The sequence below is a fragment of the Muscardinus avellanarius genome (assembly GCF_963383645.1).
Source record: "Muscardinus avellanarius genome assembly, chromosome: 5".
NCBI lineage: Eukaryota > Metazoa > Chordata > Mammalia > Rodentia > Gliridae > Muscardinus > Muscardinus avellanarius.
Window position 1 is genome coordinate 1,845,255 of NC_137790.1, and position 16,236 is coordinate 1,861,490.

The following is a 16,236-nucleotide window of genomic DNA, read 5'->3' on the forward strand; positions in this document are numbered from 1 at the left end:
CAGCTGCATCAGAAACACAACAGGCCAGGAGTATAAATGGATGGCTGCCCAGGGCACCACACACCTTCACACACACTCACACCCACCCACACCCTCTCCCGCCCACCCCACCATGGCCGCCTCCACCATGTCCGTCTGCTCCAGTGACTCCTGGCAGGTGGACGACTGCCCAGAGAGCTGCTGCAAGCCCCCCTGCTGCACCCCCAGCTGCTGCGCCCCGGCCCCCTGCCTGAGCCTCGTCTGCACCCCAGTGAGCTGCGTGGCCAGCCCCTGCTGCCAGCCAGTCTGCACCAGCTCCTGCACGCCCTCCTGCTGCCAGCAGTCTAGCTGCCAGCCGGCTTGCTGCAGCTGCTCCCCCTGCCTGCAGTCCTGCTGCGTGCCCGTCTGCTGTAAGCCCATCTGCTGCGTGCCCGTCTGCTCTGGCTCCTCCTCCTGCTGCCAGCAGTCTAGCTGTGAGCCCTCCTGCTGCAGCTGCTCCCCCTGCCTGCAGTCCTGCTGCGTGTCCCTCTGTTGCAAGCCCGTCTGCTGCAGACCCTCATCCTGCGTGTCCCTGCTCTGCCGCCCCGTGTGCCGCCCCGCCTGCTGCATGCCTGCCTCCTCCTGTGGCACCTCCTCCTGCCAGCCCAGCTGCTGCCGCCCGGCCTCCTGCGTGTCCCTGCTCTGCCGCCCCGCCTGCGCCCGCCCAGCCTGCTGCTGACCTGCTGGTCCTCCAGGCCCTGGGCTCAGGTCCACCCTCGGCCATCTCCTCAGCCAACTCTGACCCCTTCTGAGGTCGTGGAATCCAAGCCCAGTGGGTCTCTTTCTGCTCAGAACCTCCATGTCCTCAGGCTGTGCTGCCTCCTGGCCTAGGTCTTCTGGGGTCTGTGTCTCCTGTGCCCTCTTCCCATGCCGGCTGCTCAGAGGTTCCTAGGCCTGCCCAGGGCAGCAGCTCTCAGCAAACACAGCAGCACTGTGCCCTCTCCAGTCTCCTTGCAAAGCTGGGGGGGCCATGGGGACCACACTGACATGGCAGGTCATGGCCGCTTGGTCTCTCTAGCCATGAGTGTGGTGTGTGTCCATCCCGTGAGCAGGCCAGCTGTCCCTCCCAATGTGCCCAGCTGTCTGCTCTGGCTGTCTCCTGCCAGCCTCCAGCAGAGGGAAGCCTGACCCTGTGCACCCCACTGTGCTTCCTATATCCTCCCAGGGCCTGGGCTGCTGCTCTGCAGAGGCTCCTTTTCTGAGAACTCCCTACATCCCAGGGCAGCACTCCGGTACCCCTCTCTCCACTGCGGTCTTCTCTGCCCTCTACTCAGCAGTTCTGAACAGCTCTCTCTGAAAAAATAACATGTCTCGTTCCCAAAGCCAATCTTGTTTCCTGAAGTCTGCTCGTTTTAAGGTGGTGCTCGGTCACTGCACCATGCGAGCTCCCGGGTGCGGCCCTGCTTCCCGCACCTGCTGCCAGCTTGGCTCTTGGCGCCTGTGTCCCTGTGAGCCGAGTTGTTTAGGGCTAAGGAGTGTTCTTTGAAGGTGTATGTGTCTGTGGCATCCCAGGAGCCTTGGGGGAAGTGCAGATCTGCTCAGAAGTGGGCCAGCTCCAGGGGACCTGATGCCACCCAGATGGCAGGAGTCTGGGCTCAGATCAGGAGGAGGCCGGCTTGTGGATAGCATTCCTCCACCCAGGCTCAGCACAAAGGACCCAGCTGGCTCTTCCTGAGTGGACGGCCTTCTGGGCCTTTAGTGGTTTCCTAAGACCCCAGGCATGGTAGCTCTGTTGTGATTTCCATTCCTTCCTCCTGAAAATCTTTCAGTACTAGGTTAAGTTTGGGGTCAGCAAATTCCCTAGAAGACCAAACTCCTTCTGGATTTTCTCAGGGCAGCAAGTTGGACAAGAGCCCTTGATTTGGGATCTGCAGACTTGGATGATAAAGGAATAAAAGAATGATTTTTCTTGGTGGTGATCTCTGTTACAGTTGTAACAGCGATGTGGGCTCTTTTCCTCCATCAATTAAGATTTATTGAATCGGGAAATTAAAAACTCATAGGCAGGTTGGCACAGCTTTAACAAGTCTTTGTTATAAGATCAGTAGAGAATTTTATTACAATGGCAGAGAGAAAGGACAGAATGAAAATACTACATCAGAGGGATGTATTGGAGTAACTTTAAATTACTGACGTTTTTGATTACAGAAGAGTTTTTATAAAGAATTTTATCTCCTATCTTTGCTTAACCAAATGGGTCTTCCTGACCCGACTAGATCCGCCCCTTCTCTGGGGCAAGCCTTTTCATGTGGGATTCACTATCTTACATCCTGTCTGACCAAAAGTCTTCTTCCTGTAGGTGTAAGCTCAAATCTTTAAGACCCCAAAATGTGTTACTTGATTATGGAAGTCAGGGATCTTTGAAGGCTTGTGCCATCCATCCTCTTACATCCTTGGGGAATTTCAGCCTGTCGCAGAGAAGTTTTTTTTTTTTTTTTTTTTTTTTGGTGGTACTGGGGTTCCTGGAAGCCCTTCTACCTCCGGGCTACACTCCCAGACCTATTTTTACATTTTTATTTGGAAACAGGGTCTCCTAAGCCAGCGCGCGTGGCTGGCTTCGAACCTGCGCGATCCTCCTGTCTCTGCCTCCCAAGCGCGGGGATTACAAGCGTGCACCACCACGCCCGGCAGAGAAGTTATTTACTTTGTAAACTTGTCTTAAAAATGCAAAGGACAGCCGGGCGTGGTGGCGCACGCTTGTAATCCCCGTGCTTGGGAGGCAGAGACAGGAGGATCGCGCAGGTTTGAAGCCAGGCGCACACACTGGCTTAGGAGACCCTGTTTCCAAATTTAAAAAAATGTAAAAATAGGTCTGGGAATGTAGCCCGGAGGTAGAAGGGCTTCCAGGAACCCCAGTACCACCAAAAATAAATAAATAAAAAAAAAATGCAAAGGACCTGGGCTACCTCTATTGTTTTCTTCCTAATGACCCTTCCTTGGTGCTGGGATGCAGGGATGCAGGGTTCCTTCTCTGCCCGAGTGCCTGCACAACACCCAAGCTCTCACTACCTTCTATATTTTAAAATTAATGCCAAAAGCTGGGTGTGGTGGTGCATACTTGTAATCCTCGTGCTTGGGAGGCTGAGACAGGAGGTTCGCGCAGGTTCAAAGCCAGCTATGCTGGCTTAAGAGACCCTGTTTCCAAATAAAAAATATAAAATAAGTCTGGGATTGTAGTCCGGAGGTAGAAGCCCCCTGGCTTCCATCCCCAGTGCCACCAAAAAAAAAAAAAAAAAAAAAATTAACACCAAAGCACTTGAAGTTAATACATATTGAAATTAGTACCAAAGACGTTTCTGAAATTAGTACCAAACACATTTCCCAAAAGACATTTCCCAATACTAGCACAGGAAGGACATCAGAGCAGTACTTTCTAGGCTCTGGCTGTGAAAACACAGTGTGAAAACATGGTGGTATTGTCTCCATTAGAGAAAGATTCATAGTTTGAAAAGACATCGAACTTTGCATACATCACCCTTAGGTCTGTGTCCCGCTGTGCCATTTGGTGTCCCATGGGCAAGGAGTCTGCGGCGGGTTGAGTTTGGTTCCTGCCCAGGGGCACCGTGTCTCCCTGCTGGTTGCAGGACTGCCCTCCTGTTCTGATAGAAATACTCACCAGTGCTTTCCAGCTAGGACTCTTTGGACCGACTCCATAGCCACCAAGTCCTTCCAGTCCAGATGCACACGTCTATGCACCTCAGAAGAGCTGCCCTAATTATTTCTTTGATTGTTATTCTGGTGCTAATGGTGCTTTCCCTTTCATGACTAAATTAGCATGTTGTCTCAGCTACACATGGTCCTGTTTATTTTCTCCTAGTTACACCCATGAGATTCACTCCTGCTTCTGTGTTTTGGAGGAACTACCCCAGCGCTTCCTTCACGCCGCTGCACTGAGGTGCTCTGTGGTGCTAATTTAGGAATTTCCCACCTCTACTAGAAAAAACAAGTATTTTAATACCAGTGAAGAGAGTTAAAAATGTAGCAAGCATCATAACTTGAACATGTACAGCAATCTATTCCTTTTTCATACAATTTTATCGATACATTGCAATTATACAACATAGTGAGATTCCGAGTGACCTATTCACACGTACACACAGCACTTGGTGGATTTCCTTCTGGTCTCACCCGCTCCCCTCCTCCCTCTGGTGCCTGCAGTGACATTGGTAGTAGCGCCGTCAACATGAGTGGGCGTCTCTGCTCTGGTTCCCCCCTCAAGCCTCCCTGCCCTCCCTCCCTCTGTGGTTTCCTCTACTCTTTTCTCTAAAGCCCTTTTCTTTCCTATTTTCTTTCTAGCTTCCCCACATGTCCCTCCTTTTCCAGAACTGACTGATTTCTCTTTCTTTCTTTCTTTCTTTCTTTCTTTTTTCTTTCTTTCTTTCTTTCTTTCTTTCTTTCTTTCTTTCTTTCTTTCTTTCTTTCTTTCTTTCTTTCTTTTTGTAGTACTGGGGTTCCTGGAAGCCCTTCTACCTCTGGGCTACACTCCCAGACCTATTTTTATATTTTTATTTGGAAATAGGGTCTCTCTTTTTTTTAATTCATCCCCAAATTTTATTTTATTTTATTTATTTATTTATTTATTTTTATTGGTGCACTGTATTCATACATCATAGTGGGATACAAACTTTTGTAGACATACATGCACGCATCGCCCAATTAGCCCCTACCCGATCCCTACCCCATTCCCTCCCCATCCCTCCTTCCCATGCTTGGCTTAGTGGTTGACATCTAGTATTATAGCAATTTATCTAAAATTAAAAATGATAATCTCACATAACAGTTTCATTTGTCTGATACCAAGCTTTTGATGACTTAAAGATAACATTTCAATATTTCTTTTTGCTTTCTTTCTTACCAGAGAATATTTTTTTTCTATTTTTTTTAGGTGAAACTATCATATATTTATATATTTATTTTTCAGAAAAAATCTATCCTAATATGGAATATGGATTCTAGATACCCAAAACAATCTTGAAAAAGAACAAAGCTAGAAGATATATATTTTCTGATTTCAAACCATATAAAGCTACAATAATTGAATCAGTGTAGTACTGTTCTAAAGGCAGATATATAAACCATTGCAGTTAAAAACAAGCCTAGAGCTAAATTCTTCCCTATATTATCAAGTTATTTTTGACAAGGTTTCCACGAACATTTGGTGGTGGAAATAATAATCTTTTAACTAAATATTGTTGAAAAATAATAATTACATGGAAAAGAATAAAATTGAACCCTTACCTAATCCCATATACAAGTATTAACTCAAAATAGATAAAAGAACTAAATATAAATCTTAAGACTATAAACTTTTAAAAGAAAATCTGGGTCATAAAACCTCACAACATTCAAATTGGCAGTGATTTCTTGGATATGATTTCAATGGCACAGGCAACAGAAGAGTATACAAACACCCTAAAAAATAAAAAAATATTGTATATCCAAAGACAATGTAAACAGAGTTAAAAGTTACTAATAGAATGGGATAAAATATTTCCAAATGCTATATCTGAAGGTATATTAATATTCCAACTAGAAATCCTAAAAATTAACAACAATAAAGGCAAACAATACCATTTAGAGATAGGTAAAAGACTAACATAAATAATGAATCTCCACAGATAACCAATCTTAGTTGTCTGTTGGATGGAAAATCTTGTTTCTCTGGTTCTGGTGTGTGTTACCTATTTCTTCTTTGTAGTTAATCTCTTTGAGTATTTTCTCTAGCGCTGGTTTTGAAGACATAAATTCCTTCAGTTTCTGTTTGTCATGGAAGCTTCTTATTTCTCCATCTAATTTGATAGAAAGTTTTGCTGGGTAGGAAATTTTTGGCTGGAAGTTGTTTTCTTTCAGAGTTTGGAATATGTGACTCCAAGCCCTTCTGGCTCTCATGACTTGGTTTGGGAAGTCTGGAGTGATTCTAATTGGTTTGCCTCTGAATGTCACTTGGCCCTTTGTTTTTGTTGCCTTTAAGATTCTCTGCTTGGCTTTCACATTGGTCATTTTGACAATTATGTGGCGTGGGGATCCTCTTCTCCGATCCTGTCTAAAGGGAGTTCTATAAGTTTCCTGGATCTGTGTATCAACCTCTTGCTCTATGTTTGGAAAATTTTCTGCTATTACTTCCTTGAAGAGATTGTTGATCCCTTTGGTTTCACTTTCTTTTCCCTCCTCTATTCCAATTATTCTTAGGTTAGCTCTCTTAAAATAGGCCCATATTTCTTCAATGTTAGATTCCTGCTGTCGGATATTTTTTTCTAGATTAGAAACTATGCATTCATTTTTGGAATGATCATCTTCTAAGAGCGAGATTCTGTTCTCCATGTGGTCTAATCGGTTGTTTGTGCTTTTAATTGAGGCCTTTACTTCATTAATTGCATCCTTTATCTCTTTTTGGCTCTCTCTGAATTCTTTTCAAAGCACCTCTATTATTTCTACAGTTATTTTCCTGATTTGATCTTCTAGAAATCTCTGATTTTCTGTTTTATCAGGTTCTGATGTTGTGGGGTTGTGGGCATTCATTGCTCCAGTGTTATTCCTCTTTCCCATGATTTCAGAAGTTTGTGCCTTCTTCCCTTGGGTCACTAACTTCGCTTAAGGTGCTCTGGATCTCGAGTCTGTAGTATCTCAGACCCCACTACTCCTTTACTGGGTTGTATCACAGAGTCTCCGACTCAGAGAGTCGACAGAGGCTGCTTTAGACTGTGGGGGGTGCCAGGTTGCACGTTCTCCTATGGTGTGATATCTCTGCCACCGCCACTCCCCCACTGGGTCAAGTCCCAGGGAGTACAGTCCCGGGATTTCTCCTCTGGTGCCCGCAATTTGACTCACTGTTCTTGAGTTCGCAGATGTAGCTGTACTGGACTCAGTGAATTCACTGCTGCTGCTGCCGGTGGCAATATGGCGCCGCTGCCACGCCCTCGGCTGTGAGGGTGGCGTATTTTTTCTTCCCTGATTTTGATTTCCACTCTGAGTGCCTGCAGCGTGTGCTGAGCTCAGCCACTGGGAGCTTTAGATGCTCCCTGCGCCGAAAGATCCCGCCTGGCTGTTCTGCAGCGGCTCACCTCGGCTTGCTGTAGCCGTCCGATGAACTCGCCGCTGCCGCCGCCAGTATGGCGCTGCTGCCGCGTCCTCGGGCGTGAGGCCGGTGTATCTCCTCTGTGGCTCTGAGCTCTGTTCTCAGTCTGCTTTCTCTCTGGAGTCTGGCGATTTTTTTGTTTCTCTGCTGATGGTGTTTTCTGGCTATGAAAGGCGCTGATTTTGTGGCAATGGAGATTGGTTGTTAGCGGGGCTCTTAAGCCCCGCTTTTCTCGGTCGCCATCTTCCCGGAAGTCGCACTATACATCTTATATCACTAATTTGAATTGTACATCTCTTGCCCATCACACGGTGCTTGCTTGGGCTCTGGTCTGTTTCCTCTGGTTGCAGAGAGTCCAAGCCCTCTGCACCACACCCTGCACGACCTTGAGCTCTCCTGCTGCTTTGACCTCAGCTTGGCTCAGCAGCTGTAGGTAACGGGGTCCACTTGGGGCTTGAAGCCCGGTGTTGGTCATCAGGTATGGGCGTGGTCAGTCCTGGCATGGGCCTGCCTCCTGGGGCACATCCCCCGCCTGCCCTGTCCTCCACCATGGAGAGGCCATGCCCCAGTGTCTGGCCTCTCAGGGCTGCACGCCCCATGCCAAGGCTCTCCAGTCCCTGATCGATCACCCCCACTGTGGGGAGCAGGATCAGGGTTGGGATCAAGGTCTCCAGAGATTGATTTGGGGGTGACGAAAATCCAACCAAATCATCATGCAGGTAAATTTCTTTTTTCTCTAAGTACTTGTTGAAAGGGCCATCTGAGTGGAGCTTTCTAGGCTCTGGCGGATGTGAACACACAGCCCTGCTATCTCCTTTTAAGAAAGATTCATAGTTTGACAAGAAACATTGTCCCCAGCGGTGTGTCCCCCATGCCATTTCAGTGTCCCACAGGCGAGGGATCTAGGGAGGGTGGAGGTTGGTTCCCGCCCAGGGGCACCGTGTCTCCCTTCTGGCTGCAGGTCTGCTCTCCTGTTCTGATAGAAATGATCCCCGATGCTGTTTAGCAAGGACCCTGAGGACCAGACTCTTGAGAGTCACCATGTCCTTCCGGTCCAGATGCACACGTGTCTGTGCACCTCAGAAGAGCGCCCTAAATATTTCTTTGACTGTTATTTTGGTGCTAATGGTGCTTTCTCTTTCTCTCATGACTAAATCAGCGTGTTGTTCTCAGTTACACATGGTCCTGTTTATTTTCTCTTAGTCACACCCGTGAGTTACTCCCCTACCTCTGTGTTTTGGAGGAACTACCCAGCATTTCCTTAATGCCGCTGTGCTGAGGTGCTCTGTGGTGCTAATTTAGGACGCCTCCACCACCAGTAGAAAAAAAAATATTTTAATGCCAGTGAGGAGAGTTAAAATATGTAGCAAGCATCATAACTTGAACATTTACAGCAATCTATTCCTTTTTTATATACTTTATTGATACATTGCAAGTATACAACATGGTGAGATTCTGAGTGATACAGTCATAACCTGCGGTGAGGTTGGTACTGGCGCCGTCAACAAGAGTGGGCGTCTGTGCTCTGCTCCCCCCTCAAGCCTCCCTGCCCTCCCTCCCTCTGTGGTTTTCTCACCTCTTTTCTCTGAAGCCCCTTTCTTTCCTATTTTCTCTCCAGCTTCCCCACATGTCCCTTGCTTTTCCGGGCCTGGCCGATTTCACTCAGCATAACGATTCAAGTTCCATCCCTTTTCCTGCGAATGACAAACTCTTCTCTTTGTGTCTGTGTAAACGTGTGATGGAGTTCTTTAACGCAGCGGGTTAGGGTTGGTCCTGGTCATTGCTGGGCTCGGCTCTGCCCCAGTCGCTGTGTGACCGTGGGAGCAGGCTGCTCCACCGCTCTGAGCCAGGCTTCCTCTCTCTCCACAGTGACTGTGGGAGCAGGTGGTGTGAGATGAGGGCTGGGTGTGAGGTGCTCAGATCTCTACGTCAGGACATGCGCCGCTCAGAGCCTGTCACACAGCATCAGCATCGCGTCGTGAGCGACTTCTGAGGCTGCTGAGCTGCCGCTAGGGCGCGTCCACCATGAGGTTCTGGCCCGAGGTCGGCTTGGCCGAGGATGAGCAGCCTCCAGCCTCTCCACACAGCCTCCTTTGGCCTGCAGCCCCTCCTGTCCTCAGGGCCTGACCAGGACCCGCCTTGCCCAGGGCAAGAGACCCAGGGCTCCTGGGATACTGCTGAAGGTCGGGAAGGCCAGGCCAGCTGCAGTCCTCTGTGGTCCAGCCCCAGTCCTCAGACTCTTGTTTCTGTCTCTGTCTCTGTCTCTCTCTGTCTCTCTCCCTCTCTTCCTCTCTTTCTCTTTCTCTTCCTGTCTCTGTCTCTCTCTGTCTCTGTCTCTCTCTGTCTCCCCCTCTCTCTCTGTATCTCCGTCTCCCTCTCTTTCTGTCTTTGTGTCTGTCTCTCTCTCCCTCTCTCTCTGTCACCGTCTCTCTCTGTATCTCCCCCTCTCTGTCTCTCTGTCTCTGTCTCTGTCTCTCTCTCGGGGTGGGGGGTGGGTGCTCTGGTCCTCGCTGCCCTCCACAGCAGGTCAGAAGCTCAGAGTCTGCAGGAAGGGCACCTCCTTCAGCCTTTCCCAAAACAGGCCGTGCTGTCCCATTGGTAAGGTTGTAAAGGCTCCGTGGGCTCTTCTCCTCAACTCAGAGAACATAAATGGAATCAGAAATTTAAAACTAATAGCTCGGTTTCAGCTTCAAACAAGTCTTAACTACAAAGTCAGTGGAAATTAGAAAGGAAAGAAAGAAAGAAAGAAAGAAAGAAAGAAAGAAAGAAAGAAAGAAAGAAAATCAGGTGCCCGGCAGACATGCTGGAGAGCCCAGAACTGGAAGTGTGCCCCGTCTCTGTTCCCAGTCCATTAGACACACATTCTGTTGGGTGTGCTCCTATCAGCATTACCAAGGCCGCGGGCTAGCAACGTATTTATAGACAGGCGCTGTCTCCTCGTCTGGGTGTGAACTTACTAAGTGCGCGCTCGGTAATCCACCTTGACTTCACCTCTTGTACTGGTGGCCCATCCACTACGGTGCTTAGAGCAGCACAAAGTTCACCTCCTGGGTCCCAAGGAATGAAAGAAAAATAGAGGCTCAAATTGGAGCCAGTGTAGCTGTGTGCAGACTCCAAGGCAAGACATGGGCTCTTGCTATCCTCAGGGCTGTGACATGGGCCAGGCAGTCGCTGAGATCTTAGGGTTTTCCATCGTCTCCACATAATTTTAAAGCTAAAGGCTTTGCTGTGGGTAAACATTAGGACAGAGGGCAGGGAGAGGGGAGCTCTGCAGTGTAACAGCTGCCATTCCCCCTGCCCGAGCGCTGCACAGCACCCAGACTCTGAGCGCCTCTTTGGCATGAGGGCACCGATGAGATCCCAGGCCCCCTGGCCAACAACATGCGGCCTGCCGGTGACCCGCCGGGTGGGAGTGAGGGGTCAGCACAGGGCGCAGCACTGACCACAGTGTCCTGAGGGGCCAGATCAGGTAAGAGGCCACCCTCCACGTCACCAGTTTTACGAGCTGAGGACGAAGGAGGATAAACCCCAACAAGGAAGGGGAAGGCGCTGGCAGCCTCCTGCGGGGAAAACACACCTGGGTATATAAAACCAGGAGCCCGGCAGCTCACACACACACTCACACACTCACACCCACACACTCAAACCCTCCTTCTGCCCAGCCCACATGGCCGCCTCCACCATGTCCGTCTGCTCCAGCAACTCCTGGCAGGTGGACGACTGCCCAGAGAGCTGCTGCGAGCCCCCCTGCTGCGCCCCGGCCCCCTGCCTGAGCCTCGTCTGCACCCCAGTGAGCTGCGTGGCCAGCCCCTGCTGCCAGCCATGCTGCACCAGCTCCTGCACACCCTCCTGCTGCCAGCAGTCTAGCTGCCAGCCGACTTGCTGCAGCTGCTCCCCCTGCCCGCAGTCCTGCTGTGTGCCCGTCTGCTGCAAGCCCATCTGCTGTGTGCCCGTCTGCTCTGGCTCCTCCCCATGCTGCCAGCAGTCTAGCTGCCAGCCCTCTTGCTGCAGCTGCTCACCATGCCAGCAGTCATGCTGTGTGTCCCTCTGCTGCAAGCCCGTCTGCTGCGTGCCCGTCTGCTCTGGCTCCTCCTGCTGCCAGCAGTCTAGCTGCCAGCCCTCTTGCTGCATCTCCTCCCCCTGCCCGCAGTCCTGCTGTGCGTCCACCTGCTGCAGACCCTCCTCCTGCGTGTCCCTGCTCTGCCGCCCCGTGTGCCGCCCTACCTGCTGCGTGCCCCCCTCCTCCTGTGGCACCTCCTCCTGCCAGCCCAGCTGCTGCCGCCCGGCCTCCTGCGTGTCCCTGCTCTGCCGCCCCGCCTGCGCCCGCCCAGCCTGCTGCTGACCTGCTGGTCCTCCAGGCCCTGGGCTCAGGTCCACCCTCGGCCTCCTCCTCAGCCAACTCTGACCCCTTCTGAGGTCATGGAGCCCAAGCCCGGTGGGTCTCTTTCTGCTCAGAATCTCCATGTCCTCAGGCTGTGCTGCCTCCTGGCCCAGGTCTTCTGGGGTCTGTGTCTCCTGTGCCCTCCTCCCATGCTGGCTTCTCAGAGGTTCCTAGGCCTGCCCAGGGCAGCGGCCTCTCAGCAAACACAGGAGCACTGTGCCCTCTCTGGTCTCCTTGCAAAGCTGTGGGGGCCGTGGTCAGGTCATGGCCGCTTGGTCTCTCTGGCTGTGAGTGTGGCGTGTGTGTCCATCCCACGTGCAGGCCAGCTGTCCCTCCCAATGTGCCCAGCTGTCTGCTCTGGCTGTCTCTGCCAGCCTCCAGCAGAGGGAAGCCTGCCCACATGGAGAGCCCCATGAGCCTCCCGGACACCTGTGCCCGTTAGGGACGGGGCCACTGGCCAGGCCCTGTACACCTGTGCTCCCTTCCCATCCTCCCCAAGGCCTGGGCTGCGCTGCCCTGCTGAGACCCCTTCCCTGAGAACTCCACCCCCCCTGAGCAGTTCTCCTGCACTCCTGTCTCTCCAGCGCTGTCTTCTCTGACCTCTCCTTGTATCTTCTGAACAGCCATCTCTTATTAAATAAAACAAATGTTTCTCATCCGAAGCAAGTCTCCTGGTGCTTTAAGTAGCTTTTGTCATCTGTGTAGGTCGCTGCACCACACGAGCTCCCCGGGTGCGCTCCCGCGTCTCACCCTTGCTCCCAGCTCTGGTCCCTGTGTCGGCTTCCCTTAGAGCTGGCTTCTTTAGGGCTGAGGAACAATCTTTGTCCTTGAAGGTGTGCGTGGCATCGCAGAGGCCTTGGGTGAAGGGGCAGATCCATTCTCAGGCGGGCCAGCTCCAGGGGATTCCACGTCTTCCGAGATGATGGAATGTTGGTCAGCAGAGCAAGCTGAGGCTATCTTGGTTGCGGAGTTGCCCTGCCCTGGCTCAGCTCAAGGCCGCCTGCAGGCCTCGCAGCGTGGGTTTGTGTCCCAGCCGGCCTTCCTGAGTGGAGAGCCCTCAGGGCCTTCAGCCTAGTGAGGGTCCCTAAGACCCCAGGCAGGGTGGGTCCTGGCCTTGGTATCCATCCATTCTTCCTAAAGCTGTTCAATGGCGGGTTAAGTTTTCAGGTCAGCAATCAGCCCCAGGCTGCTAGTTAGATCTGAGCCCTTGACCTAGTGTCTGCAAACTTCATGAGAAACAGGAAAAAGAACAACATCTTTATTTGTAATGACCTCCAGCTGTGCTCAAAGGCCACGGCCACCACTGCCCGCACCACTCTTGCCAGCGTGTCTGTGTGCTCCTAGGCAGTGCCGCCCAGCAGGAGAGGACCGCCGTGCAGTTAAACACTGTCATGGCCGTGCTTAAAATTAAAGCAGGTGGTGACATTAGCATGTGAGGGACTGTCTTCACCCAGTACTGTGGCGTGGATAGGTCTGAGTGTCCCCAGGGGCTCAGGGCTGGAGTCTGGTCCCCAGGAGGGGAATTTGCAGTGGCCTGGAGGAGGTGTTGGAGCCGCTGCCTGTGAGATGCCCCCTCTCACGTGTGACCCCACTGTTGCAGTTTGGGATGATGGCACCATGGGTTCTTGATCATGTCTAGTTTAGAAAAAGAAAGCCAAAGCCGGGCGTGGTGGGCACGCTTGTGATCCCAGCACTCGGGAGGCTGAGACCGGAGGATCACGGCCAATGATGTAGAATATCTTTGCATGTATCTATTGGCACTTTGTATCTTTTCTTTTGTGAAGTTTCTGTTCAGTTCAGTTGCCCATTTCTTTTTTGGTGGTACAGGATTCCTGGAAGCCCTTCTACCTGGGGCTACACTCCCAGACCTATTTTTATACTTTTTAATTTGGAAACAGGGTCTTCTAAGCCAGCGTGCGTGACTGGCTTCGAACCTGCGTGATCCTCCTGTCTCCGTCTCCCAAGCGCGGGGATTACACGACCAACGTCAGTTTCCCATTTCTTGATTGGGTTGTTTGATTTAATAGTGTAGAGTCTTTTGAGCTCTTTATATATTCTGGATATTAGCCCTCTCTCTTGAGTGGTGGCTAGTAAAGATCTCCCATTCTGTAGGCTTTCTCTTTAGGTTCTTGGTGGTGTCCTTTGTTGAGAAGAAACTTTTTAGTTTGATGCCATCCCACTTGTTAATTCTTGCTTTAATTTCCTGTGCTTTGGAGGGCTTGTTGAGAAAGTTTGAGGCTATGCCCTCCTCTAATGGCTTCACAGTCTCTGGTCTAATTTCTAAGTCTTTGATCCATCTCGAGTTGATTCCTGTGCACGGTGAGAAGTAAGGATTTAGTTCCATCTTTCTACAAATGGATAGCCAGTTCTCCCAGCACCATTTGTTGAAAAGGCTGTCTCTTCTCTAGCATATGAGTTTGGCCCTATTGTCAAAGATTAATTGACTATAGGTGTGAGGGTTTGTTTCTGCATCTTCTCAGTATGTCTGTTGTTGTGCCAATACCATGTTGTTTTTACTACTATTGCTCTATAGTATAATTTGAGGTCTGGGATTGTGATGCCTCCTGCATTGTTCTTATTGTTGAAAATTGCTTTGGCTATTCTGGGCATATGTTACTGTAGTTCTCTGATTTCATATAAAATTCATGACTGATTTTTCTAGGTCTATGAAAAATTCCATTGGTATTTTAATGGGAATTTCATTGAATCTATAGATCACTTTAGCAGAATGGCCATTTTGATGATATTTATTCTGCCTATCCATGAGCACGGGAGATCATTCCATCTTCCAAGGTCTTCTTCAATTTCTTTCTGTAATGTTTTATAGTTTTCTCTGTAGAGGTCTTTTACATCTTTGGTTAGGTTTATTCCTAGGTATTTTATTGGTTTTGAGGTTATAGTGAATGGAATTGTTTTCTTTACTTCTTTCATTGTGGATTCATTGTTGGCATAAAGAAAAGCAACTGATTTCTTTAGGTTGATTTTATATCCTGTAACTTTGCTGAATTGTTTAATTAGCTCTAATTGTTTAATTAGTTAATTGTTTAATTAGTCTTTGGTTGAGTTCTTTGGGTCTTCTAGATAAAGGATCATGTCATCAGCAAATAAGAATAGTTTTAATTCCTCTCTTCCTGTGTGAATTCCTTTGATTTCCTTCTCTTGTCTTATTTCTGTGGCAAGAGTCTTGAGAACTATATTGAAAAGGAGTGGTGACAGTGAGCATCCTTGTCTTGTTCCTGACTTTAGATGGAGTTTTTGCAATTTTTCCCCATTCAGGATGATGTTGGCTTTGGATTTATTGTATATTGACTTAATGATGTTGAAATATGTTCCTTCTATTCCAATTTTCTGTAGTGTTTTTAACATGAATGGGTGTTGGATTTTGTAAAATGCTTTTCAGCATCTATTGATATGATCATGTGGTTTTTGTTCTCAGTTCTATTTATGTGGTGAATAACATGTATTGATTTGCATATGTTGAACCAGCCTTGCTTTTCTGGGATGAAACCAACTTGGTCATGTGTACAATTCTCTTGATATGGTTTTGAATGTGTATAGTTTGTATTTTGTTCAGAATTTTTGCATCTATGTTCATTAAGGATATTGGTCTGTAATTTTCCTTTCTTGAGGTGTCTTTATTTGGTTTGGGGATTAATGTGATACTGGCCTTGTAGAAGGAATTTGGGAGAATCCCATCTCTTTCAATTTCCTGGAACATGTTGTGAAGTATTGGGATTAGTTCTTCACTGAAAGTTTTGTAGAATTCATCTAGAAACCCATGAGGGCCTGGGATTTTCTTTGATGGCAGAACTTTTCTTGCTGTTTCTCTTTCTTTGCTTGCTATTGGTTGGTTTAGGCTTGCCATGTCCTCTTGGTTCAGTTTAGGTAGGTTATATGTGCTTAGAAATCTCTCGATTTCTTCCATGTCTTCCAGTCTTTTGGAGTATAAATTTTCAAAATAGTTTCTGATAATCCTTGAATTTCCCCCACTGTCTGTAGTGATATCTCCTTTTTCATTTATGATTTTAATAATTTGATTCTCTCTTTCTTTTGGTTAGGTTGACCAGGGATTTGTCAATCCTATTAATATTTTCAAAGAACCAGCTTTTTGTTTTGTTGATTCTTTGAAATTTTGTTTTGGTGGTACTAGGGTTCCTAGAAACCCTTCTACCTCCGGGCTACACTCCCAGAACTATTTTATACTTTTTTATTTGGAAACAGAGTCTCTTAAGCCAGCATAGCTGGCTTCGAACCTGTGTGATCCTCCTGTCTCTGCCTCCCAAGTATGGGGATTGCAAGTGTGTGCCACCACACCCAGCTTTGAATTTTGTTGTTGTTGTTCTTGATCTATATTTTATTTACTTCTGCTCTGATTTTAATAATTTTCTGCATTCTGCTTGCTTTGGGATTAGACTGTTGCAGTCTTTCTAGGTCCTTGAGTTCTGTCATTAGGTTGTTTACTTGGCGACTCTCTGTTCTTATTGGGCACTCAATGCTATAAAATTTCCTCTTAACACTATCTTCAAAGTGCCCCATATATTTTGGTAAGTTGTTTCTCTATTTTATTTCCAGAAATTTCTTTATTTCTCCCCTAATTTCTTTCTTTCTTTATTTATTTATTTTATTGCTGCACTGTATTCATACATCATAGTGGGATACAAACTTTTGTAGACATACATGCACACATCGCCCAGTCAGCCCCCACCCGATCCCCACCCCATTCTCTCCCCATCCCTCCCTCCCATGCTTGGCTTAGTGGTTG

General features: G+C 48.6%; 2 protein-coding genes across 3 annotated transcripts in view; both read left to right on the forward strand.

Moving 5' to 3' along the window:
* TSPEAR (thrombospondin type laminin G domain and EAR repeats) overlaps nucleotides 1–16,236 on the forward strand; it is a gene marked incomplete at both ends in the record, with an annotated part of 169,357 nt that overhangs the window by 92,453 nt on the left and 60,668 nt on the right. The window lies entirely within an intron of this gene.
* On the forward strand, nucleotides 113–11,435 carry LOC308262904 (uncharacterized protein; the record flags this gene model as incomplete). 2 transcript variants are annotated; one of them, XM_080695660.1, is made up of 3 exons in its annotated part: nucleotides 113–250; nucleotides 368–412; nucleotides 10,824–11,435. In XM_080695660.1, the coding sequence occupies 3 exons, from the start codon at nucleotides 113–115 to the stop codon at nucleotides 11,433–11,435; spliced, it is 795 nt and encodes a 264-aa protein (XP_080551786.1). The 2 variants fall into 2 exon arrangements, with proteins under 2 accessions (XP_080551786.1, XP_080551787.1); XM_080695661.1 differs by lacking the exon at nucleotides 368–412.